This window comes from Cetorhinus maximus, chromosome 8 (genome assembly GCF_964194155.1).
Source record: "Cetorhinus maximus chromosome 8, sCetMax3.hap1.1, whole genome shotgun sequence".
NCBI classification, from domain to species: Eukaryota; Metazoa; Chordata; class Chondrichthyes; order Lamniformes; family Cetorhinidae; genus Cetorhinus; species Cetorhinus maximus.
This window is the reverse complement of record NC_135886.1, coordinates 73,512,363-73,539,830: the sequence shown is the minus strand read 5'-3', so window position 1 is coordinate 73,539,830 and position 27,468 is coordinate 73,512,363. Positions and strand designations below refer to the sequence as shown.

At 44.3% G+C, this 27,468-nt stretch overlaps 1 protein-coding gene across 3 annotated transcripts in view; it reads right to left on the bottom strand.

Annotated features, from left to right (window-relative positions):
* Window positions 1-10,193: 10,193 nt before the first annotated feature.
* Window positions 10,194-27,468, bottom strand: part of LOC144683721 (protein Shroom4-like) — a 155,780-nt gene continuing 138,505 nt past the window's right edge. For all 3 annotated transcript variants that reach the window (XM_078547038.1, XM_078547039.1, XM_078547040.1), the window contains 3 exons: window positions 19,470-19,656; window positions 18,926-19,198; window positions 10,194-17,115 (listed from right to left, as the gene is read on the bottom strand). In XM_078547038.1, the coding sequence (XP_078403164.1) occupies window positions 16,852-17,115; window positions 18,926-19,198; window positions 19,470-19,656 (724 nt within the window). In that variant the 3' untranslated portion in view covers window positions 10,194-16,851. The remainder of the gene's footprint in view (window positions 17,116-18,925; window positions 19,199-19,469; window positions 19,657-27,468) is intronic.

The following is a 27,468-nucleotide window of genomic DNA, read 5'->3' as shown; positions in this document are numbered from 1 at the left end:
ACTATCGCTGCAGAGCCAAATTGAAGTGAGTACTTTGTCTAGACAAGGTCTGGAGTTAGTGACTTTTATCAAAGAGGAAGATTTTGAGGGATTACAACAGTAACAAATGAGTAATGTTCAGTTGGGAAAATGGGATCAGGTAGTGGAAACAAACCTTCTAAATGGGAACAGTTCTGAGTCCAAAAAGCCACACAGTGATATCAGTCAAGCTCCACTTTCACACATTAAAGCGGTTGAGCTATTGTGACATTGTCACAGGCTACTTTAGTGCTTGGCTTATTCTCAAATTCGTGTTAGAAATTTTGTACAGCTTGGTCAGCCAAAGCTGACAAAACCTGACTTCCAGTGGGGTAGTCTGAGCAACTATTCCTGCAGGCAGAAAAGTCCAAGTTTGTAAACATGTGCTTACAGGAATAAACTAAAGAATTATTGCAAGCATTTTGAAAGAAGACCATAGTCAAAAGCATTTGACGCAGGCTTATAATTTTGTGGGATTTTCTTTTATTGATACATAGGAAACACCCACAAACTAGTCAGCTTTAATACAAGAACTTCGGGAATTTTTGCAGAATGGGTGTTTAAGATTCCATGGAGCGATGACACCTGTATGTCATCGGTTATGAGCGGAATCGTCCCAGATTTGCACTAAGTGCGTTGGTGGATGGGAAAAAGAACATTTTACCCGCTGGCCGCACTGGCGGCTTTTCATGCCGTATTGTCCCAATCGCACCTCGTTAATCATGTATTACCGGGAAACACACCGGGTTGCTGGCTGGTGGCCTCTCATTCACCTGTCATGCCATTACCTTGCTGCTTCCTCACTCCTTGCACCATATTTAAAGTGCAGCCGTGTGCACACCTCTCAGTGCTTCCAGCCCAGGACAGCTACATGGAAGACATGGCCCTGAAAAGCAAGAAGACTGCAACACCCACCCCCGATTCAGTGACATGTCCCTGGAGTGCCTTTTGGACGTCGTGGAGGTCTGTCATGATGTCCTCTACCCCCGATCTGACCGCAGGAGAGGCAGCAATATCACCAATCCGGCTTGGGAGGTGGTGGCAGCGGTAGTCAGTGCCAACGCCCTGCAAAAGAGGACAGCCGCCCAGTGCCGAAAGAGGATGAATGATCTCCTCCCTTATGCCAGGGTAAGTCAGTCTTCTCATCACTCTCAACTCGCACACTCACAAACCCATCACACACCCATAGGGATCTCATTCACTGCCAGTTCAAGAGACATCACCATTCAGTCTCTCACACATACCTTCATCATCCTCATCCCCTCCATGGGACCACTCACCACCCACACATGCCAGGCATACTTATCATCTGACCAGGCTGGCGTCCTGCTTACACCCTCTCCATCTATATTCATGCAGGTCAAGCTGGCACACGACCAAGTGAGGGTCCAGCAGTGCAACATCCATCAGACAACGATGCTGTGAGTGACGTGTCCTGTTTCACAGGCCACTGTCATGTATTACTTATCTCTTTACTTTTGCAAGCACATCTGGGAAGCAGCCGAGGGAGTTCACGACCTAGGATCTCGACTCAAGCCCCGGAGAAACCTCTGAAGGGGAATCTGAAGGCACCTTCATTTAAGACCTGTCACAGCACTCGCCCACACCCTCCACCAGCGCAGAGGCACACACCTCAGTGGGGCCAAACTTTAGAGTAGCCCCGGGGTCACAATCTGGTGAGCACATCGCACTTTCTGATCCACAGTAGGCAGCGGCGGGGACTTGGCACTCAGAGGATGGCTGGAGGCCAGAAATTTGCTGAATCCGAGTCAGATGAAGAGCCTCTGGACTTGATCATACCTTAATTGCTGGAGCTGCAAAGGTAGGGTCGGGAACATCAGCAAGGGATGTCTGCTGCACTTCTCAGATTGCAAGGCACGATGGAGGAGTCCGTCTGCCTTCAGGCTGAGGTGATAGCACCAGCATGCCAATGCACCGAGTTCAACACTGGTAGGATGGCGGCTGCCATGGAGACCTTGGTCCAGGTTATTTGTCCTGCACTGCTGCGCGGGCTTAACTCCATCGCTGATGTCATAGTTGGCCTCCAACAGTGATAACGCGAGAGAGGTACAGGGCGGCTCGACCTCACTCCAGTTTCTCCTTCTCCTCAAGGAGTCAGCCAAGAGCCCTCAGGCACCCATAGGATTGAGGGTCAGCAGATGCGTACCCCAGGCCATCCACCCAGGTGACTCCGGGAGTGTCCGGCCCATCCAATCCCCTCTTCCTGTGACCCCAGCAGTTCCAGCTCCACAGGCTGTGAATGGTGCCACTGCCACACAGCAGGACCCTGAAAGCAGGCTGGGGCCCTCCAGGTCATGGCCCTCCAGAGGACGGCCACCAAGGTCAGTACAGACAGGCCATAGCAGTCAGCAGGCTGCCTTCACCTCCGCTGCTCTGATGAGCAGTGTTCATGTTGCTCAAATGTGAAACCTCGGTCCCTGCACAAGATAAAGGCAGGTGTCTCAGTCCAGGGCCTCTTCCCTGTGCTTTGTGCAATCTGCCCAGCACACTGATGGTGCACCTTCACTGTCACTGGTCACATCAGTCATGCCTGCACCTCAATGAGGCTCATCATCGCTGCCAGAATATCCTGGGCTGGCGGCACAGAGTTCCATCATTCTCTCTGTGTGCTCTCAGCACCTTTGAGGTGCGATTGGCCCCCACCTCATCAGCATCTGTCACCCTGTGATAGTGTGCTCCTGAAGGGTTCAGTTCATGAAGGATGCTTTAGGATCAGGAGCAGTTGAAGTTTCCCCGCTGCAACTCTATGATATGACCCTGTTCACAGAGCGCAAGCGAGGCGTCGTCAGCCAGATAGGAGTACAACATTCACATAAGCCACATCAGGATCTATGGAGTGTCCACACTGCATGTCGTCATCATCCTCCTGGAACGTAGGGACTAAGGGTATCTGCTGCATCTCCGCGACAGGAGCATTATCACTGAGGGTATGTGCACTGCCGTCAGCTAGACAGGAGTCAAATGTTCATAGATGCAATGTGAGGATCTATGATGTCTCCATGTCGTCATTATCCTCCACGAATCTAGCAGCTATGAGGGCCTCCTGACGTGCAGCTCCTCCATCTGCTCCTCAGCCAGTTCCTCTTCTTGTTGCAACACCTGGTTTTAAAGGGCACAGCAGGCGACGACGGTGCCTGACACCCGCTGTGGACTGTATTAGAATGAGTGGGTTGTCTTATGAGGAAAGGTTGGACAGGCTGGACTTGTTTCCATTAGAGTTTAGATGAGTGAGGGGTGATTTGATTCAAGTATACAAGATCCTGAATGCCTTGAAAAGGTAGACATTGAAAGAATGTTTCCTCTTGTGGGCGAGTCCAGAACTAGGGGGCAATGTTTTAAAATTAGGGGTCGCCCTTTTGGGACAGAGATGAGGATGAATTTTTTCTCTCATGGGGTTGTGCGACTTTGGAATTCTCTGCTTCAGAAGATGGTGGAGGTGGGGTCATTGGATATTTTTAAGGCAGAGGTAGATAGATTCATGTTAGGCAAGGGAATCAAAGGTTATTGGGGGTAGATGGGACTGTGGAAATTGAAACGCAAGAAGATCAGCCATGACCTTATTGAATGGCGGAGCAGGCTTGAGGGGCCGAATGGTCTACTCCTGCTCCTATTTCCTATGTTCTTATGTATTACAGGGCTCCACCGGACCAGTCTAGACGCCGAGCCTCATTTTCAACATTCAGATGGTTTGCTCCATCAAGGTGCGAGTTGCAGCATGAGCCTCATTGTACCTTCTCTCTACTGCACTCTGAGGCCGCCACAGGGGTATTATCAGCCACATCCTCTGCAGGTAGCCCTTGTCCCTGAGGAGCCAACCCTGCATCCTAGGTGGGCCCTGGAAGACATCAGGGGTCTGAGACCCACTGAGAGTGTAGGAGTCGTGGACACTCCCTGGGAACTGTGTGCAGATCTGCGTTTGTGGTGGTTGCACACCAGCTGAACATTTGGTGAGTGGAAGCCCTTGCGGTTGATGTAATTGACTGAGTGTTGCCACAAAGATCTGAGCGCCACGTGAGTGCAGTTGATGGCACTCTGCACCTGTGGAAAACCCGAGATTTGGACAAATCCCAATGCTCCTGCTTCCTGGCTTCCCTGATCCCAGGTGAAATGCACAAAGTTATGAGCCATCATGAAGATGGCATCCATGATCTCATGGATGCATTTGTGCATGGCGGTTTGCGAGATCCTGCACAGGTCACCTGTGGAGCCCTGGAAGGAGCCACTGCTGTAAATAACGAAGGGGGCGGTCACTTTCATGGCTATGGGCCGTAGATGGCCTCCATGTCCCCTAATCCTGCAGCAGGTGGCATATGTGACTGATCAGTTCCCTGGACATGAGCAGTCTTCGGCAACACTGTTTCTCTGTCATCTGCAGGAATGACAAGCATCATCTATAGACCCTGGGTCTAGCTCGGAGCCTACAAGTGCCTTCAGCAGCATGCGAAGGAGCTCCAGCTGCCCCTTCTTCTTGAGGGTGTTGCTCTTCCCTCTGCCCAGCCAGGCGCATCAGTCACTCTGTTCTTCATCTCTGATCTCTGTTAGCCATGAGGCATACAAATAGTTCGCCAGGCTCCATGTACTCCTCCTGCAGGATTAAAGAGCCTCCAGCTTAAGTCTGGAGGCCCCTTGAAGTATCCCAGAGAGTGCTGGCCACTATTTGGATGGCCAGAGGTTAGTGCGCTGCACGGCTACCCAAAACCCATCCACCTCCGCCCCACTCCACCTGAACGATTGGTGGCAGCTTTGCCCACTGAACTGCATGCTGTGCTCTCAGCTCAGCTGCAGGCATTCTATTAATCAGCACTGCAAGGCTGCACTGTTAGCTTCAACCATGGGGGAGACTGGTCCAAACATGAATGATGATATTGCAAGGGGCTATGAGCGCCTCCACCAGTGACTGCTCCATGGCCAGCTTTCGCAAGGAGATTGTACAACTTGCCAGGTTGTCCAATTGTTCTGCAGTCCACAAAAACACTCATTAGCTTTCAGTCTGTGCCTGAGGGGTGAAAAGCTCTTGGGGCATTTGGTGGCATTTTCACGCCTCTGCGTTGGTGGGCAGATAAGCTACAGACCTGATTTCAAGCGTTTCAATGTGGCTATGCCTGAACTATATCAGCTGCGAAGGAATGGTCAATTTCTACAAGATTTCCCTAATGTATGGCTGCTTCACTCCCCACCGTCCCACCACCCCCGCTGCATGTTCTTGTGCACTACCATCAACCGCTATACAGCTTTTGCTCCTCCAACCCCCAAGTCACCTCAACTATAGTGCAGCCCTTGCCTGCCACAATTCGCTTCAACTGCAGTACATCCCTTAGCACACCACCCCAACTCACCTCAGCTACAGTGCAGCCTTTGCCCACCCCACCCAACTTACCTCAACCATAGTGCAGCCCTTACCCCGGCACTGCACTGTCAGCCAGCCAGGAAAATGCGACTTGGCTGTGCCTTTGCCTGAATGCACGGCGCCTCAACCTTGAGGTCTAACAGGCGACCCTCGCGAGAACTGCACAATGTTACTGTGCACTCACCTCAGAGTTCCCCTCGAAGTGCAGCTTGTCAGGTCCACACCTTATATGCTGCACCATAGAGGGATGATTCCAGAGAGCTAGGTTTATAATGCTATGCAGATGTATTCCAAAGAAATTCCCGACGGTGGGAAACATGGCCCAGCATTGACAGGTGGAGCAGATGATTGCAAACGACGGCATGAAACCAATTTTTGGCCTTCTCGCTCTATTGACTACTTAAGCCCACCATGACGCCCGACACCAACAGGCACGGAAAATTCCGCCCTGTGTTTTCACCATGTTCCTATCCCTCACTCCTATGAAGACAGATTTGGGAAACAAAGCAGCAGGTTCGCGTGTAGGGGGGTGGATTCAACTTCATGGAAAATTATGAAAAAACTGAAAAGAAAGGAGAGCCCAGGAGAGGCTATTAAAGTCTCCAGAACACAAAATAGGACAGAGTGTTTGGAAAGGGCTAGGAATCTAACTTCAAGCACATCAGATAAAGGGTCGACAATGAGAAAGGGGACGGGAAATACAGGACTGAAGGTGTTGTATCTGAATGCACGCAGTATACGAAATAAGGTAAATGAGCTTGTGGCGCAGATTGAAATTGGCAGGTATGATGTGGTGGGCATCATGGAGACATGGCTGCAAGGGGATCAGGACTGGGAGCTAAATATCCAAGGATATACATCCTATCGAAAAGATAGGCAGGTTGGCAGAGGGGGTGGGGTTGCTTTGTTAGTAAGAAATGAAATTAAATCGATAGCAAGAAATGACATAGGGTCAGATGATGTAGAATCTGTGTGGGTAGAGTTGAGGAACCGCAAAGGTAAAAAAACCATAACGGGAGTTATGTACAGTAGTCAGGATGTGGGGCACAAGATACACCAGGAGATAGAAAAGGTGTGTAAGAAAGGCAAGGTTACAGTGATCATGGGGGATTTCAATATGCAGATAGACTGGGAAAATCAGGTTGGTAGTGGATCCCAAGAAAAGGAATTTGTGGAATGTCTACGAGATGGCTTTTTGGAGCAGCTTGTGGTGGAGCCCACTAGGGAACAGGCAATTCTAGATTTAGTGATGTGTAATGAGGCAGATTTGATAAGGGTTCTTTCAGCTTAAGCTCCCTTAGGAGGAAGTGACCATAATATGATAGAATTTACCCTGCAATTTGAGAGGAAAAAGCTGGAATCAGATGTAACGGTATTACAGTTGAATAAAGGCAACTACAGAGGCATGAGGGAGGAGCTGGCCAGAATTGACTGGGAGATGAGCCTAGCAGGAAAGACAGTGGAACAGCAATGGCAGGAGTTTCTGGGAGTAATTTGGGAGATACAGCAAAAATTCATCCCTAGGAAGAAGAAGCATACTAAAGGGAGGACGAGGCAACCATGGCTGACAAGGGAAGTCAGGGACAGCATAAAAGTTAAAGAGAAAGCATACAATGCAGCGAAGGGCAGTGGGAAACCAGGGGATTGGGAAGCCTACAAAGACCAACAGAGGACAACTAAAAAAGAAATAGGGAGGAAGAAGATTAAATATGAGGGTAAACTAGCCAGTAATATAAAAGAAGATTGCAAGAGTGTTTTTTGACATATAAAGGGTAAGAGAGAGGCAAAAGTGGACATTGGGCCGCTGGAAAATGATGCTGGAGAAGTAGTAGTGGGGAACAAAGAAATAGCGGAGGAACTGAATAGGTTCCTATTCAGTCTTCACGGTGGAACACACGAGTAACATCCCCAAAGTTCAAGAGAATCGGGGGCAGAGGTGAGTATGGTGGCCATTACCAAGGAGAAGGTGCTAGGAAAACTGAAAGGTCTGAAGGTGGATAAATCACCTGGGCCAGATGGATTACACCCCAGAGTTCTGAAGGAGATAGCTGAAGGAGGCGTTAGTGGTGATCTTTCAGGAATCACTGGAGTCAGGGAGGGTCCCAGAGGACTGGAAAATCGCTAAAGTAACCCCCCTGTTTAAGAAGGGAGAGGGGCAAAAGATGGGAAATTACAGGCTGATTAGCCTGACCTCGGTCGTTGGTAAGATTTTAGAGTCCATTATTAAGGATGAGATTTCAGAATACTTGGAAGTGCATGGGTAAAATCGGGCAAAGTCAGCATGGTTTCATCAAGGGGAGGTCATGCCTGACAAATCTGTTAGAATTCTTTGAGGAGGTAACGAGTAGGTTAGAAAAAGGAGAGCCAATGGATGTTATCTACTTGGACTTCCAGAAGGCCTTTGACAAGGTGCCGCACAGGAGGCTGCTCAGTAAGATAAGAGCCCATGGTGTTAGAGGCAAGGTACTAGCATGGATAGAAGATTGGCTGTCTGGCAGGAGGCAGAGAGTGGGGATAAGGGGGTCCTTCTCAGGATAGCGGCCGGTGACTAGTGGAGTTCCGCAGGGGTCAGTGTTGGGACCACAACTTTTCACTTTATACATTAATGATCTAGATGAAGGAACTGAGGGCATCCTGGCTAAGTTTGCAGATGATACAAAGATAGGTGGAGGGACAGGTAGTATTGAGGAGGTGGGGAGGCTGCAGAAGGATTTGGACAGGTTAGGAGAATGGGCAAAGAAGTGGCAGATGGAATACAACGTGGGGAAGTGTGAGGTCATGCACTTTGGTAGGAAGAATAGAGGCATAGACTATTTTCTAAATGGGGAGAGAATTCAGAAATCTGGAGTGCAAAGGGACTTGGGAGTCCTAGTCCAGGATTCTCTTAAGGTTAACTTGCAGGTTGAGTCAGTAGTTAGGAAGTCAAATGCAATGTTGGCATTTATTTCGAGAGGACTAGAATATAAAAGCAGGGATGTGCTGCTGAGGCTTTACAAGGCTCTGGTCAGACCACATTTAGAATATTGTGAGCAATTTTGAGCCCCGTATCTCAGGAAGGATGTGCTGGCCCTGGAGAGGGTCCAGAGGAGGTTCACAAGAACGATCCCAGGAATGAAAGGCTTAACATATGAGGAATGTTTGAGGACTCTGGGTCTATACTCGATGGAGTTTAGAAGGATGAGGGGGGATCTGATTGAAAGTTATAGAAGACTGAAAGGCCTGGATAGAGTGGATGTGGGGAAGATGTTTCCATTAGTAGGAGAGACTAGGACCCGGGGGCACAGCCTCAGAGTAAAAGGAAGACCTTTTAGAACAGAGATGAGGAGAAACGTCTTTAGCCAGAGAGTGGTGAATCTATGGAATTCATTGCCATAGAAGGCTGTGGAGGCCAGGTCATTGAGTGTATTTAAGATCGAGATTGATAGGTTCTTGATTGGTAAGCGGATCAAAGGTTACAGGGAGAAGGCGGGAGAATAGGGTTGAGAAACTTATTAGCCATGATTGAATGGCGGAGCAGACTCAATGGGCCGAATGGCCTAATTTCTGCTCCTATGTATTATGGTCTTATGGATATGCCTTGAGCTTTGCTTTAAGAAGTTCTTTCTATAATTTCCTTATATATAAAAATTACAAAATTAAGTATAAGTACATTTATGTGTAGATTAAGGATTTCATTTGGTTAAATTGTCACGACAGGCAGCCAAATATCGGAAGAAAAGTACCTTAAATAGTACTCTGTAGTGTTGCTTTCATGCACTTCCGACCAAGTTCTGAATCTTACGAGGCATAATGTTCACTTTGTTGATTTTGTCATCAAGGTGACCGTTTATGACATTAAATTGCTTTCATTAAAATGCTTCAAAATAATTAGAAGGTACAATTTTATCTGTTTATATACTTTGTTATAATGTTAGTAGACCCAATTCAATTCACCAAAGTTACTCAACAACTTCGATCACCATGCAATTCTGTTTTGTGACATCTATGGCAAGGGCAGAGTAAAACTATATTTAGATTGATGGAAAATCAGGCACTGTAAACCCGTGATTTCCCAACCAGTGATTCAGATGAGCACTGCTCCTCACCAGCAGTACCTGACTGGGGGCAGATGGGTGCTCAGCCTTATATTTTAAAGTAGGCTCCCACTTAAGAGGTTGTAATGGAAAAACTGTCAGGCACTGGTGCATTTTTTTTTATATATAAGAGGTGGATTTATTTTGTAACACTAGCTCTCTTGAGCCTGCATAGCCAGACTCCAAATTCTTCATTAATATTGGAAATACTCAGCAGGTCAGGCAACATTTGTGGAGAGAAACTGAGTTGACGTTTCAGGTTGATGGTGAATCTTCATCTCATGAAACATGTGTTCCTCTTCACAGATGCTGCTTGATCTGCTGTGTATCTCCAGCATCTTCTATTTTTATTTCAGATTTCCAGCATCTGCAGTGTTTTATTTTTGTGTCCAAACCTCCATTCCATGTCTAAAGCTTTTATACCAGTGGCTACATAAATATGTGAAAGAGTAATAGGGATGAAATTATTATGAGAAAATTACAATAGACAAAAATATACTTTGTAATTATAAAATATATAAAGATTCTAGATCCCTCTTTTCAAATGAACTGTTCAATCTATTCTGGATTACAGGAGTAAAGCACAGGAATGGGTTTTTGGGTGTAAGATATTGGTAAATCTCACCAAGTTGACATAAGCATTATTGCTGATATTTGGCAATGTTGATCATCATGATGATTAATTTTCTATTGAGGCACATTAAAATGTTAAAACAATTCACGCTGAATCATGGTATATACAACAAAGCAGTTTAATCAGGTGCTTGTATAAAATGAGATATTACAAGTGCATGTGAATATTCTTAAGCTAAATATCACACTAAGATTAAATCAATTTGAATTACATTTGATCCTTGTGAATTTACAGTGACCTGTATATAGTGAAGTGGCAGTGTCCTGTGGTCTTTAATCAGGAAGCAGGCTTATATATATATTGAAAGTTGTCAACATCATCTAACAATTTACTAATTTATCACCAGAATTCCAGATATCTACAGTTTTTGTTTGCTTTTCAAAGCTAAATAAAAAAAAATGTTAGGATTACAAATATATCCAAACATTTATCACTAATCAAATTGGATTCCGTTATGTACAATAAAAAAATAAATTATTCACAGTTTTCATATATTTTTCAATTAAACAGCTACAATTTTCTAGTAGATATTGAAATCAGTGCAATGCACTCTCCTGCTGGATGTTGTGCTATGCACAGCTTTAATTTTTGTGAAGATTTCATCTACTTTGGTTTTGAATGAAGATTAAACTTCATGATTTAGTGGTGCACAACAGGAACACATGTGTGGTATTGCCTCCTTATCAATGCAAGGTAGTAGAGGCTCCGAGTAGTTCAATTGTTTTAATGTCTTTCAGAGCATCCCAGGAAATATTCTAAAATAGCTTTTTTCCAGAATAATGGCCTTAACTTCCAATGCTTTGGCAACTTTCATGCCAACAAATATTTATTGCAACTTTTATATTCTTTTCCTTTCCTCCTCCTGCTCCTTTCCCTACTCCATGGAACTATGCCAGGTTTCCTGATCCAGATCAGCTCGTTTGTCAAGCTGAAACCCGTCAATGGCTGTTACCTTGCTTTTTTCCCCATATTGAGAATAGGACCTCTGCTGTACACCACCCTAGCTGCACAGCTGCCATCGACATCCCATCAACATTGGGAAATGCCAATGTGAATCCATAGCCCACAAGTCTGGTGCCCACAAACCTTGCTCAACACAATCAAGTAGTTGGCCAACGTTCTTAATAGCTGGCTCCACTAACTAGGTGTATCACAAAATGTCTAAGGAGTGACGCTGAAGCACATACTTAAAGAGTAACAAGGTGCTGTTGGAAGCAAGGCTCAGTGAAGAAAAGTCTTGTTTCAGTACTGAAGGCATGGAAACAACCCGAGAATTGATTTTTTTTCTAAAAAAGTGGAGTGGGGAGATTTTTGCACAAATACAAGTTAAGCTCATTGAAAATGCTCATCCGGATTATTTTCGAAACAGGATGAAATTAACTGCCAACCACTTAAGCCAGTCTTTCAATTCATGCTTCAAGTTCTGAGAGAATGTGAAAATTCTTAATTTTAATTGTGCAGTTTGTACATTCTAAGGATTTCCTTTAATGATCTTTTTTACCCCACCATCCCCCCAACAATCCTCCTCACCCCAACCCACCCCTCCCTCAACAATCTTCATAAATCCTCCTCACTCCAACAGAGTCTCAAGTCACAATACAACATGCACAAGAAGGTTAAATAGGAGACTGAATTTGCTGGGAAGGATTGGGTAAGAGGACAATTGCAAATCACATTCTGCCCGTAAGTGGTAGAGCTCAAGACGTTGGCTTAGTTGACAGCTTTCTTGCCCAAGGCAAAAGATTGTAGGTTGGAATTCCAAAGCAGTACTTGAGTGCAGCATTGAGGGAATGCTACACTGCAGATATTCCCCCTTCAGATAAGCTGCTTCAGATAAGCTCTAATTGAATGTTAAAGCTGTTATGGGAAAGCAGTAGGGTTGGAAATCTAACATGTCATATGAGAATGAGCACCATTAAATCTAACTTGATTAGGAAAATAATGTGGCTGGGTTTTCCATTTCTGTGCTTGCCTACATACAATTCTCTGTCCATTTTCTTTAATGCACAGAAAATTACAGGCTAGCAAATGCAGAATTGGAAAACCCTGGCTTATAAATCTTACCTCTTCTAAACCTTGGTGCACAGCCAATAACTAACCTTGTTGGAGTCTGACCTGGTTGTCAGTGCATCAGTTTGTCAAATTCAGTTGGTTGCATGTGTGACATGACCAGTCAATCTTTACATTTCTAGGATTCAAGATCTTCAAGGTCAATTTACAATCACATTTTTTCGAATGTGGCTCCCAAATCCAAAATGGATGAAGAGAACTAAATAACTCAGAAAACACAGGTAACCAAAGCATTATAAAGTGTTTGTTTTGATGAGAGTGTTAGAATAAATAGAATGTTATTCTGATTAAAAACAAAATAAATTTGAACATTCATAATAAAGCAAAAACAAAATAGGGAATGAAGAAAAAAATTAGTCACATGTTGTGTCAAAACATTTTTTGAAATTTTAGGTCATTGTTAAATCAGTAATGGGGCCGTAAACCTGGATTATCATAGCTGAAGAAGGGAGTTTAAGGATTAACCCCCCTCGCTCACCACCCCTATAGAATTATTAGAATGTGGAACTTTCAATGTTTCAAGCTAGATTGAATTACATCGTGAAACAAAGTGCCATTTTTCCCCCACACACCACCCATAAACCCAATTTTAGATGTACATGCAACACATCGTACTCCTCCCATCTGTGGGCAATGCATATTTATGGGGTGCTGCTACAATGAAGCACCTGGTGTGCCAATAATGTCATACAATTTTTCTATGGAGGGAGCAGTTGTTAGAACAGCCTTGCTGTAAACTAAAGCAGCCACACTAGCCCCTCAGATTGCAAACAGCAAACATATCTGCTCAATCTTTAAAAATAAACTTGTTCAATTTCTAGCTGCTCCATTAACTGGGCAGAGATGGATTACTTCCCTACCCATAAAATGGAAAGTAACATATTGAAATGGTGCATCATGTACTCATTTTCTAGTTTAAAAAAAAGGTGATGTGTTGCTGAACAGAATGCAATTATTGGCTTTTGATGCATACAATAAATTACAAATTTTACTCAATAATCAAAAATTATTTCCATATGACAATATCTCTCCGCAGTGCCAAACTAACAGATATTGAAGAAAGGCATGAGGGGTTTGTAGAAACAGAATGGAGGCAGAGGAATGGTAAGAGAGTGGTTTGATTGTAAATTAGGAGGAGCCTTCATTAGATTTGACAAGTCAACCCACACATCAGAACAGCATTCTGATGAAGGATCCCACTGAAATAGTGACATACCATTTCATTTTTCAGATGAAGACTGAACTAACATGTTTGTATGGCATTCTTTTGTCCGCTAATTTAGCAAAGGGATTAATCTGTTTAAAATAAACAGGTCAAATCCTGAATTAGAACAGTAGATAGGTGAACATTGTAATAAAGGTTTAAAGCATTCAACTAATATTGCCAACAGTGGCAGTAGGCTTAATGCTGAAATCAAATCAGTGCCATTAGATTAGATTTATAGTTATTTTCCTACTCTGGAATATCTGTAATCCATATAGAGCTAAAAATAAAATCTGCAAAACTAAGTTAAAACATAAAATGCCAGAAGTAAACAGTATCTGAAAAGAAAAATGATTGGCAACACCAAACAATTTAAATGTCTGTCTACTGTAACACGTAATAGATTGTAAGCTCCACACACTTTGAAGACCTATATTAATCAGGCCCCAGATACCATGGGGATATTTTAACAACTCCCAAGCATCTTTGGGGGAATTAAAGGGCTGGGGGGGGAAATAAAAATAAAATTTGTGCAACTTTACCAAATTTCTAGTTTTAACAGAGGTGGGCTTCCAGGAGGTGAATAAGGGTGCAAGTGGAAGGTTTAGCATTTAAAAAAATATTTTAATGCCTCCATTTCATTGTAACTTTAATTTTAATGTCTGTAGGTTGTGTTTCCCAGGCCTGAAGGAAGGCGCGAAGAAGCGGATTCATGAGGTAACTGCTCTTACGCACCTCCCACGCCCCCAGGCATCTGTCTAATCCCTTCCTAATGATTGGGAGGGCCTAGGTCATCGATCCCTGGCTGCAGACTGGCCTTCAACCTGCCAGGCTGCAACCAGGAAATAGAAATCAAACAAAAAAATATCAGGTCATGCCAAGTACTTTCAAGTTTTCCAGATACTAAACCTCACCACTCTCGTCCTTAGTGCCCCAGTTAATCAACCCCAACTTCAAAGATAATTCTTAACACAGCAATTCTACACAAGTACAGCAAAAAACACTTTCCCATGCACCGGATACTGATTGAGGTACTTCAATTGAAAGTCTGGTGGATTACAGTAAATTGCAGTACAATGTAATAAAAGCAGCCTTGTTTTTTTTTGGCAGAAATTCAATAATTCCAGTTCTGAATAAAAGTTTCAGACTAACAACGAGAAATATAATCTAATAAAAATCTCATTCTCCACCCCCCCACCCGCCCATACAAGTCCAAATGATATGAAAGCAGTTACAGTCCGATAAATGAGAAACTCTGTGCAAATGTAACATAAATGGCACAACAATCATTCTTTATCAAGCAGAGGTTTTACTATTCCTTCATAATTCTAACACAATTACTAGAAATATGTCACCACTTTTGTCTTACCCCAGTGCTAGTGGCCGTAAGTGTGCATTTCTTAACTCTTGAATTTACGATGACAACTATTTCTGATGGTAAAAACAGTTGCCAGTTTGATGGCATCAACAATGCTGGAAACTAATGTCCAGTTGCTCAAGCAATCCAAAGCTCAACCTGTGAAACTAGTTGTTCCACTCCAAGTAATCATTTATAGAGGACTGAAAGCATCTTAACAGATCAGCTGGTATTGGAATGAAAACAAAGATTGGTGTAATACTGATACTTGCCACTAGATGTCACAAGCACACCATATTCTATTTTATACAGGCACGCTAAAGACTCTTATGACAATAGTCTAATCCCATTCTGTTCTGCACTTGGCCATTTTGAATCTAATACTGAACTCGGAAATTAGCTATAATTTTCTGGATATGTCATGGCATTTCAGTGTCTGAGATTAATTGGGTAATTTAATTGCAATTTTAACCTAAATAAAAGCGCCATCTTTAATGAGAAACTTCCTCCTCCTACCCCTGAAAGTGCTCTTGGTCCCAACTAACTTCTAGTATCTTGACCAAATGGACATGGTTTAAGTGTGGGCACATGTTCAGTGAAGGGAGACTATCTTACCATGGAAGATAATCACAGTGGAACCCAATCCCATCCTTACCTGACATCCACATTTCCTTGTAAAGGGCACTTGATAGTGGTCAGGTGTTGGAGCTGAGGCTGATTTTCCCCTTCTATGCTACACCAGGTCAGCACAGACCAAGGATCAAAACTTGGACTCTTTAAGGTCTGTGTTGCTCACTTACACACTGGGCAGTGCATTTACTAATGAGCCATTTGAGGAAGACTAAAGTATTTTTATTTGAGAGTTACACATTTGAAGGTCACCCCATTGCCTTTGTACAGTAACACAGAAAACTTTTGGGCAGTATTTATATGCATGCAATATATTAATGTTTCTCAAAGTGAAAATCATTTGATCATTTGAATTTGATATAAAATGACTTGATTCTTCTGGATTATTTCCTTCCCAAAAATGGCAGATATCCTCCATCAAAAATGATCACAAAATAATTAAAAATCCCACTAAATCAATTGGCCAAATGGTCTAACCAGTGATTAAAATTAAAATACAACGGACAGTAACCTTTTATGACAGTCATTCCTGTGATGCTTTTGTCAAGGATATGTTTAGAGACACACGTAATACTGCATGCATCAGTAAAGTAGCATGCACTGAGGCAGGGTTTAAGTGAAACGCAACTACAAAATTGGAAATTTTTTTTTAAAGGAAATCAATTAATTAGTTTTCTTTCACTATGACAGCACCAACTGAGAAAACGTCATCTGGATGGGCAGATTATGGCTGATTTCTTTATAGAGTACAGCTCAATTCAAGAAAATGTGTTGGCTAAAAAAAAAAAGTTGGCTGATGGGGATTATTTTCACAAATCCTGAATTCATGCTATTTATTTAACTTCAAAATTCTGACGGTCCTTTCTTTTCATCCCTATCATCCTCTGCTGAAGGGACCAATTCTTATCAAGGTAAGGTTTCACTTAGACTGGCAGCCCTCCAGTACCTTGCTCAATTAGACATTCATCATCACAGTCCCAAACGTTGAGCATCAGAAGGCTATTTAACTGCTTAATAGATCACCGTCAAGCCCAATATTGTTCTCAGCCAACGTCCACATTTTCCAACAGGTCACTATATAAAATCAAGACCAGCACTCAGAGCTAACTTGCCCCTTTCTAGCTCTGGACCATCAGGCCATTTGTGATCCTTAAGATACCCCAAAATCAGGCAATTTAATACTGGCGAGTGCTAGAAGTTAGGACCTTCCTGATCCTTGTGGCCTAGAGTGCTTGCCTTTACCAATCAGGAGCAGTGAACACTACCTTACTTTCACATGAGCTAGTTTCACTTAAAAATGACAGTTAATATGATAAGCATGACTAAGATTCATTACTATAACAGTCAAACAGAAATGGGGTGTATATTCCAGCTTTTAAAACCATTAGATATTAACACATTTGATAAAGGAATCCATTGTTTGCTAAAATTTGAAGAGTTTAAGTTCAATGATTTAGACCAAACATTTAAAGGGTTCTGCATTTCAATGTTGCTATTTTAGCATGCTCTAAAGGATAAGCTCTCCCTCAGACACTTGAGCTGCTCCTCCCCAAGTTTGATTTTGTCCTCCAGCTCTCTCTGTTCAATGATGAGAGCAGATTTCATCTTTACAAAATGAGTATAATCCTGAAGCTCCTCCTCCGACAGGTGCTTAACCAGGATATTATGGACAGCGCGCTCCCTGCGATCCACATGTTCCTTCAGCTCTTTGGCCTCTTCAAGCTGCGCTGTGAGTTGTTTCTTCTTTTCAGTCAATGCATGCTGCAAATTAAAATGAACAGTGCTAGTCAGTTAGATTTGCCTTCCCCATTTTTTCTGCACTTCTCTCTATTATCTCCCAGCTATTGTAACATGCTAAGATACTGATCCACAGGAGGCAGCAGTTTTGCGGCATCTTTCCCAAATAGCTATTATTCACATGTGAACACAGTGAATGTTAGCATGCTACATGATTATGGCAGGCATCACAGTTGAAGCCCATTCAGTTCTCAGTTGATGTCCACACATTTCAATGAGGTTGCCTGATAGCAAATTAAGAGCATGGACATTATTTTATATCATAATAAAAACAAGCAAAGTAGATGAAACAGCCTTTTTTCTAGCTGTCAAAACTACTGTTGAAAACAAGGTACTATTTGGTATCTAGAGTATTTTTTGTTTCCTCCTTGTGCTTCCTATCAGGTGTGGAGAGGTCAGCCAATACAGTAAAGAATCAGTGAGAACATTCATGGTCTGAATACCACAATAGGCAGTGCATACTCACTAGAACATCAGGAGAATCATATATTACACTGAATTATTAGAGATTTCTGGTATTGTTGGGTTGTGTGTATGATATGAGTAACCTCTACTAACTCAAGTTCGTATGCACGAGGAATGTCAACATTATACTAAACATTTAAAACTAGATTTTACTATTATTAGCTACAAAGTAGAATTTGGCATATTGGCTGTAACTGAAGTAAATTATCTAGTTCCATTGTGGCTTCACTCTCTTCTGACAAGATCCATTCATTCTAAAGCAACCAGTGGCACACTACCACAGGTGACATTATCATTCAAGATGGTATGAGAGTAAAGGATTTTTCATACCCTTTTATAGGGACTAGATTTTGCTGTATTTTTAGTATAAGAACAATGAAATGGACTGGGGCAGTGAAAGGAAACTGTATCTGTTTATTAATTTTCTACACAAGTGTTCTCAGATAGGTTGGTTGGTTTTCCATAAGGACGGAGCAAAAATTAACCTGGTTGTTTTGAAGCACTTGTATTTTTGGTTATATATTGGTTGTGGCTGTCAAGTAAAACTGGCTTTACATCACACTATTCTGGTCGACAATGTGGCATATAGAATTCTCAAATTATCCAGCATCTTTTTTGAAGATCACACTCCAGAGCACTGAAACACAGGCACTTCTTCAAAAGACAAGGGGATTGAAAATAAAAAGCAGTTTTCACAGCTTCCAATTACTATTTTCTTTCTCCGTTGCTGAAGAGCAAGAGAAATAGGTTGGGGGAGGGGGTGTGGAGAGCAGGGCAGAATGTTGAAACTTTTTTTATTCATGATTCATGTGGGCGTCACTGGCTAGGCCAGCATTTATTGCCCATCCCTAATTGCTCTTGTTCAGAGGGCATTTTTAAGAGTAAACCACATTGCTATGTGGTCTGGAGTCACATGTAGGCCAGACCAGGTAAGGACAGCAGACTTCCTTCCCGAAAGGAAGTTAGTGAACCAGACGGGTTTTTATGACAATCGACAATGGTTTCATGGTTCAATATTTTTATTGAATTCAAATTCCACCATCTGACGTGGGATTTGAACCCACGTCCCCTGAGCATTACTCTGGGTCTCTGGATTATCAGCCCAGTGACAATGCCACTATGCCACCGCCTCCCCTTGCTGATATACTTCCAGCCTAATGGTGGGATAAGTCCATTGAAGATATAGGAAAAAAGGATGCAAATGGCTATTGGGCTGCATTGCGAAGCCCACCTTGCTAAAAACAATTTCTTGAACCTCCAGAGAGAATAAGAATATATCTATTAACCAGCATTTTCTGATAATACCTACCCTTTCTTCCTCAGTTGTGTCAGGACCCAAGTTATTTAAGGCATTCTCTACTCTAGCAAGTCGGCCTGAGAGAGACAGCAACAGGTTCACAACTTTATCCAGATCCCCGATGAACATTCGGTATTTATCAAACTCATTTGGTTTGCAGACATTCTTCACCATCCTTTCAGCCTCTTCCCCCAGAGCACAGTTTGCACTGATGTCTTCCAAGAGGCTCTTCTGGGCTTCATGCAACACAGAGAGTTTCCTGCTAAGACTGCTAATTAATTGTTTCTGTGGAAATTTATAAGGAAAAAATATTGGTTAGAAAAGAGTTTGTTAACCCCAAAATGATCAAAAATCTATTTCTCCATATGACATATGTCTCTTAGCAGAAGCAGCCTGTGCACAGGTCTGGGTCTAAATAATGGCTGCTGGGCATTTAAGTGTGTCCCAGGCAGGTTTGCTTCCAGATTTTTTTCTGCCCCTCTTCCTGCCTAACTTGTTTGGCACCTGCTTCTTCTCATCACCAGAGACTATTCTGCATTTAGGAAAAATGTAATACCTTCTTTTCTATCAACTTGTTATCCTCTTCTTCCTCATCCTCTTGCTCCTCTGAACATTCTTCAGCCATTTTCGGGAAGTCCTTCATTTTGTTCAACAGTTCAGCCTTGGCAGCGGATGTGCTATAGTAGGCGGAGCAAGAAGTTGAGCTAACCATTGGTGTTGGGGAGGTGGCCTGTGCAGTACACCTGCAAAGAATAGAGACAGTTATCACATTTCTCTATACAAAAACTCAAATTCGAAAAACATACCAATAATAAAAAAATCAATATCAAATACCCTTCCCTCATTAATGCATGGATTACATCAAATATATAGCAGAGAAACAGACAATTTGGTCCAACTAGTCTGTGATGGTGTTTATATTCCACACAAGTTTCCTTCCATTCCATCTATCTAATCTCAGTCTTTCAGCATATCTTTATATTGGCTTTCCTCTCGTCTACTTCTGAAACCGTCTACGTCATTTATCTCAACTGCTTCTGTTTCTCTTTTATTCATTCATGGGATGTGGGCGTTGCTAACCAGGTCAGCATTTATTGCCCATCTCTAATTGCCCTTCAGAAGGTGGTGATGAGTTGCTTTCTTGAATCACAGCAATCCATGTGGTGTAGGTACACCCATAGTGGTATTAAGGAAGGACTTCCAAGATTTTGACTCAGTGACAGTGAAGGAACGGCGATATATTTCCAAGCCAAAGTGGCAAGTAGCTTGCAGGGGAACTTCCAGGTGGTGGTGTTCCCATGTGTCTGCTACCCTTGTCCATCTAGATGGTAGCGGTCCTGGGTTTGGAAGGTGCTGTCTGAAGAGCTTTGGTAAGTTCCTGAAGTGCATCTTGTAGCTGGTACACGCCACTGCCATTGTGCGTTGGTGTTGGGAGGGGTGAATGTTCGTGGATGGGGTGCCAATCAAGCAGGCTTTGTCCTGGATAGTGTCAAGCTTCTTGAGCGTTGTTGGAGCTGCACTCATCCAGGCATGTGGAAAGTGTTCCATCACACTCCTGACCTCTGCCTTGTAGATGGTGGACAGGCTTTAGGGAGTCAGGAAGAGAGTTACTCGCCACAGGATTCCTAGCCTCTGAACTGCTCTTGTAGTCACAGTATTTGTATGGCTAGTCCAGTTTAGTGTCTGATCAATCAGGACTTTGATAGTGGGGAATTCAGTGATGGTAACGCCATTGACTGTCAAGCGGAGATGGTTAGATTCTCTCTTGTTGGAGATGGTCATTGCCTGGCACTTATGTGGCGCAAATGTTACTTGCCACTTGTCAGCCCAAGCCTGGGTATTGTCCAGGTCTTGTTGCATTTGGACATGGACTACTTCAGTATTTGAGGAGTTGTGAATGGTGCTGAACATAGTGCAATCATCAGTGAGCATCCCCATTTCTGACCTTATGATGGAAGGAAGGTCATTGATGAAGCAGCTGAAGATGGTTGGGACTAAGACTGAAGAGCTGATGTCCTGGAGCTGAGATGATTGACCTCCAACAATCACAACCATCTTCCTTTATACTACATAAGAACATAGGAAATAGAAGCAGGAGTAGGCCATTTGGCCCCTCAAGCCTGCTCCACCATTCAATAAGATCATAGCTGATCTGCCCCAGGCCTCAATTCCTCTTTCGTGCCAGCTCCTCATAGCCCTCAACTCCCTGATATTTCAAAAATCTATGTACCTCCTCTTTAAATACTGAGTGATCTAGCCTCCACAACTCTCTGGGGTAGAGAATTCGAGACATTCACTACCCTCAGAAGAAATTCCTTTGCATCTCAGTTTTAAACAAGTGTCCCCTTATTCTCTAACTATATTCCCTAGTTCAAGACTCCTCCACAAATGGAAACATCTTCTCAACATCTACCCTGTCAAGCCCCCTCAGAATTTGTAGTTTCAGCAAGATCACCCCTCATTCTTCTAAACTCTAATGAATAAAGGCCTAACCTGTTTAGCCGTTCTTGATAAGTCAACCCCTTAATCCCAGGAATCAGCCTTGTGAATCTCTTTTGAACTGCCTCCAATACCAGTATATCCTTTCTTAAATACGGGGACCAACACTGTACACAGTACTCCAGATGTGGCCTCACCAACACCCTGTACAGTTGTAACAAAACTTCCCTATTTTTAAGCTCCAACCCCCTAGCAATACAGGCCAAAATTCTATTTGTCGTCTTAATTATTAACTGCACCTGCATGTTAACTTTTTGTGTTTCATGCACAAGAACACCCAGATCCCTCGGTGCTACATTTTTTTGGAGTATCTCTCTCTGTTTAAATAATAGTTGCCTTTTGATTCTTCTTCTTAAGTGCACGATCTCACGCTTTCTTACATTAAACTCCATCTGCCAAGTTTTTACCCACTCACTCAACCTATCCCCTTGCAGATTCCTATGTCCTCATCACAACATGCCCTCCCACCTATTTTTGTATCATCAGCAAATTTGGATACATTACACTCTGCCCCCTCCTCCAAGTCATTAAAATAGATAGTAAATAATTGAGGCCCTAGGACTGATCCTTGTGGCACTGCACTAGTTACGTCTTTCTAATCAGAAAAAGGTCCAGTAATCCCAACTGTCTGTCTTCTGTGTGTTAACCAATCCTCAATCCATGCTAATACATTACCCCCAATATGGTGAGCTCCTATCTTGTGCAATAACCTTTTATGTGGCACCTTGAATGCCTTCTGGAAATCCAAACACACTACATCCACCAGTTCCCCTTTATCAACTCTGCTTGTTATATCCTCAAAGAACTCTAGCAAATTTGTCAAATATGATTTCCCTTTCACAAAACCATGTCGACTCCATTTGATTGCATTAGTCTAATGCTAGGTATGACTCCAACCAGTAGAGAGTTTTCCCCGATTCCCATGGACTCCAATTTTGCTAGGGCTCCTTGATGCCACACTCGGTCAAACGCTGCCTTGATGCCAAGGGCAGTCAGCCTCACCTCACCTTGGGAGTTCAGCTCTTTTGTCCATGTTTGAACCAAGGCTATAATGAGGTCAGGAGCTGAGTGATCCTGGTGGTACCCAAACTGAGCTTTTGCAGTATCCAGTACCTTCAGCCGTTTCTTGATATCACGTGGAGTGAATCGAATTGGCTGAAGACTGGCATTTGAGATGCTGGGGACCTGCAGAGGAGGCAGAGATGGATCATCCACTTGGGACTACTGACTGAAGACTGCTGCAAATGCTTCAGCTTTAACTTTTGCACTGATGTGCTGGACTCCTCCATCATTGAGAATGGGAATATTTGTGGAGCCTCCTCCTCCTGTGAGTTGTTTACTTATGTGGTTATGAGTTCCACATTCTAACCACTCAAGAGTATAGAAATTTCTTATTTCCGTATTGGATTTATTCATAATTCCCTTGTATTTATGAACCCTTCTTATGTATTCTCCCATAAGTGCAATCATTCTCTCCATATCTACCTGCCCAATCCATTCATAATTTTAAAGGCCTCTATCAGGTCAACTGTGTTTTCTGTTTTCCAAGGGAAAAAAACATCAGCCTGTTCAATCCTTCCTGATACCTACAATCTTTCAGTTCTGGTATCATCCTTGCAAATTCTGTTTGCACTTTCCCCAGAGCTTCTACATTGGTTTCAGTATGCAGACTTGAACTGTGTACAACTCCAAGTACAACCTGACCAGAGTCCTGTACGTGTTTAGCAGACCTTCACTGCCTTTGAATTCTATAACCTTTGAAACAAATCAATGCTTTGTTAGTAATTTTAATTGATTTGCTGGTCTGCGATGCTGCTTTTAATGATTTGTTCATCTATGCCCCTTTGCTCTTCAACCCTGTTTTCTAAAGTGTAAGTGATATTCCTGTTTTTCCCTAGAAAAGTCTATCACTTCATATTTATCTAGGTTAAACTTGCCACTTAACTGCTCAGACTGTAGGTTCCCTACTGTCTTATGTCTTCCTCAGTGTTAGATATACTCCCCCAGTTTGATAACGTGCAAATTTTGCTACTTGTCCCCAAGTCCAAATCATTGATGTAAAGTTTGAATGACACTGGTCCTAACACTGATATTGTTGAACACCACTTTCAACCTAATCTAATACACTACATTTCAACTGCACATTGTTTTTTTTTTTGGAAATTCATTATCCATTCAGCTATTTGTGCCAACTCCAAACACCCCAACCTTTGTCATGAACCTACGAGCCTTCTGAAAAAACATATAAGATCTACCTTTAACATTACTTCTTCAAAGAATTCTACCAGACTAGTTATGCATTACTTACCCTTTGGAATCCATGCCTATTTTTAAAAATTATATTTTTGGCTGCTATAGGCTCTTCTGCCATTTTTAGTAAAGATACTGGATTTATAGCACCGATATTCAGCTGATTAACATCTCTGCCATCTCCTCCCTAGTTCCCTTGGGTACGCTTGGTTGTATGCCATCAGGATCTGGGATTTTATAGTCTTTCAGGTTTGCTAGCTTGTCAATTATTTTCTCCCTTTCCTTCCCAATTTTGTTGGTATTCTTTTTAAGCTCATCTTCTAGTGGTGTCTATTTCAATGGCCTGAATTTCATGCTTGGCAAGTGCAACAAGTTGGTAGGAGTGGAAGCGGATGTGGAATCTGCTCCCGGCTGCGTTGCAAATGCAATTTCACGCTGGATGGCCAATTACGCATCTTCTGAAAGGTCGGGGAGGGCTGAGTGGGGCGGGGGCCTGTTGGGCGCCGGGTCCATGGAGATCTGGCAGGCGCTTTGAAACCAGCAAAGGTAGCTCCCTGAAAGCTGCCAGGGGAGAATCTTTAGAGCTGGTCCGGAGACTGGAACAATGGCCTCACCAGCAGCAGGAAACATCAGGCGGGAGGGCAACTTGGGTGGGCTCTCGGCCCCGCCCGTTTCTCGGGCGAGTACCTTACACACCTCGTGGGAGGTGGTCAGTGTCAGGCAGGACACTCTCTTACCCAGGGATGGCAGGAGGAGGCCACCACACCATACCAAAAAAGCCTAGGAGGTGGTGGCAGCCAAGGTCAGCAGCCACAACGTTGTTCGGTGCCACATGGGTGCAGTGCCACGAAAGTTCAAAGATCTGCTGCGCTTGGCAAGGGCGAGTACCGAGTTGGCATTGATCAGTGTGGGGAAGTGTTAAGGGCTGGCCCTGGTGAGCCCTGGCTGCTTGGCCTGAGTGCCTTGCAGGTTGAGGGCCACGAATCGGATGTGCTCTGCAAGGTGTTCCTCGGGTGGGGTTGGCCAGGCTGCAATGGCGCTGCAGGTAGAGAGTGGACTAATCAATGCTCCTCTGTCCTTTCAGGAGAAGAGGAGCCATAACACCATCGAAAGGTCAAGGACAGGCGGAGGACCCCAAACCTCCTAATCCTGACGAGGTACGAAATGGATGCATTGGAGCTGGAGAGCCGCCACCCACCTTGGTCAACTGTTCGTGGAGAGGCAGGGGTCTCTGACGAAGGTAAAGAGGCGAGTGTGTCAGATTGTGCAAACACTCTTGTGCAGTCTCATCGTTAATGGGAGCCTCAAACTTGGAGTACCCACTTATCATTGAAAGACGATGGGACCATGATGCAGATCTCCATTGTGTCACCAGGCGCCTGGCATACACAGTGACAGTGTGATGACTTAAACTAATGACATGTCGTTGTTCCCCCTTAGACTCGCCAGCACACACTCCAACGCAGGACCCCAAAGAGCCACCTATGACGCCAGAGGACCACGGACCTTTAGATACACCTGTGTCACACCCCCTCTCTGAACCATGCACAGATTCCAGCACCATGGATGGCATAAGATCATCGGCTAGAATGTCAGTGCACAGCATTGAGGGCACTTCACACTCGCTTGAGGAGCAGGCGGAGACAGAGAGTGCCCAGGGTGCCGGCAATCAGAGGACTGCTGGAGACCAGGACCATGCTGAACCGAAGGCAGATGATGAGCCTCTGGAGTCGACCATTAGGTGGCAGATGCTGTATGTCCAGCGGGATATGCGGGAGTATCTGGCGAAGATCTATGAGGGTATGCATGCCACGGTCTCTGTTGTGGAGGAATCCATGCAGAGCTTAAGCAGTGTGTTGATCCTCATCACCAATGGAAACAACTGCCTCCTCCATTGAAAGAGTGGCAACTCATGGAGAGGCAACTCCAAAGACAGAATCAGGGTTCCTGGGGTTGCACTTGGACCTGGAAGCCCTCACACAGGCAATGACCTCAGGTGGTCAGTACCAGTATGGGAGATGGATGAGGCACCCTGTATCCCAGCTAGGTGCCCTTCCATCAATGGCAAGCAGGGAGGTCCAGAGCGACCTCAAGTTGGCGCATGAGCTGCCTGTTGTTTCTGCGGGCTCCTCTCAAGGCACTCTGGATGATGGTAGCGGCTCCTCCGCCCCTTTGCCAGTGACCGTGGCATCTGATGAGGCTGTGATGACTGGGGAGATGCCAGCTGTGACACTGGCCGCTCCCTGCCAATTGGGGCCAGCACAGGCTCCCCTGGCCAGAGGACAACTGCCAAGGTCATCAAGGCCAACAGGACAGCAGAGTGAGCAGGCTGTCTCCAATGCTACTGCCAGCAGGTGGTTGTGGGGCAGTGGGAGGTTAGAGAGACAGGACACAGCACTCACAAACGTAAGTTTTAAGGCACCATGAGCATAATAGGGACTGTTCATGGGTGATCTTCTGTTCTATATTTTGTTAATATGTTCACTGGTGTGGCCATTAACACCGTTTATAGTTCTGTTCATTTGGAGTGCCAAAATGATATACATTTTGCTTTTGTCTTAATGGCCTGAGTATGCGTCACTTGTTTTGTAGGTGCAGAGTATGCCAGTATCTAATGCTGGATGTGAGTGGCTCTAAATTTTATTGCACAGGCAAGGAGTGGACTTTGGGTTCAAAGGAAAGGTCATTTCAGACATCTGGGATGGAGGTGGCACCCCTGGCATGAGGTGAAAGCAGATCTTTGGCAGCCTAGCTGAAGGAGCGTTGGATCAAGGCATCCCTGGGTGTCCCTGCCCTCCTCAAGGATCCAGAGGTCTGCCTCCATGCCCTCTGCATTCTCCTCACCATGCCCTTCTTCTGATTCACCACTGGATTCATCCTCTTGTGCTCTGTGGAGCTGCCTCAAGATCCTCTTCCTCCAGTGGGTCGCCCCTTGCAAGAGCCAGCTTGTGGAGAGCACAGCATGCAACCACTATCAGTGACACCGCTCTGGGGGATAGTGTAGTGCTTTCCCTGAATGGTCCAGGCATCGAAAGCACATCTTCAGAAGACCTATGGTCCTCTCTATCACCACCCTTGTGGAGACATGACTCCTATTAGGATACTGCTTTGCCTCTGTTCTTGGGTGGTGGAGAGGCATCATAAGCCGCCTTTTCAACGGATAGCCCTGGTCACCCAGCAGCCATCCATCCAGCCGAGCTGAAGCACTGAAGAGCCTTGGCACCTGTGTCAGAGGATGTATGCGTTATGGGAGCTGCCAGGGTACCTTGCACAGACTTGCAGAATCTGCATCTTGTGGTCACAAACTATCTGGACATTTGAGTGGAAGCCCTTCCTGTTGACAAAGGCACCCGGCTAACCCGCCTTGATGGCCACATGTGTGCAGTCAATTGCACCCTGGATGTGGGGGAACTCAGCAATCGCTGCAAACCCTCTGGCTCACTCAGCCTGGCTGGGCTCATCCATACAGAAATGAACAAATGTCATTACCCACCTGAACAAAGCATTAGTCACCAGCTTGATGCAACTGTGGACAGCTGATTGGGACACTCCACAAAGATCTCTCACTGACCCTTGGAAAGAGCCAGAGGCATAGAAGTTGAGGGTCACTGTGACCTTCAGATACACTAGCATGGGGTGTCCACCCACACAGTTAGAGGAGATCTCAGGCCCAATCATCTGACAAATGGAGGTCACAGTCTCCCTGGAGAGACGGAGCCTTCTTCAGCATTGAACCTCGGACATGTTGAGGTAGCTGCATCGCTGCCTGTAAACCCTTGCAGCAGAATAGTAGCATCTTCTGTGGC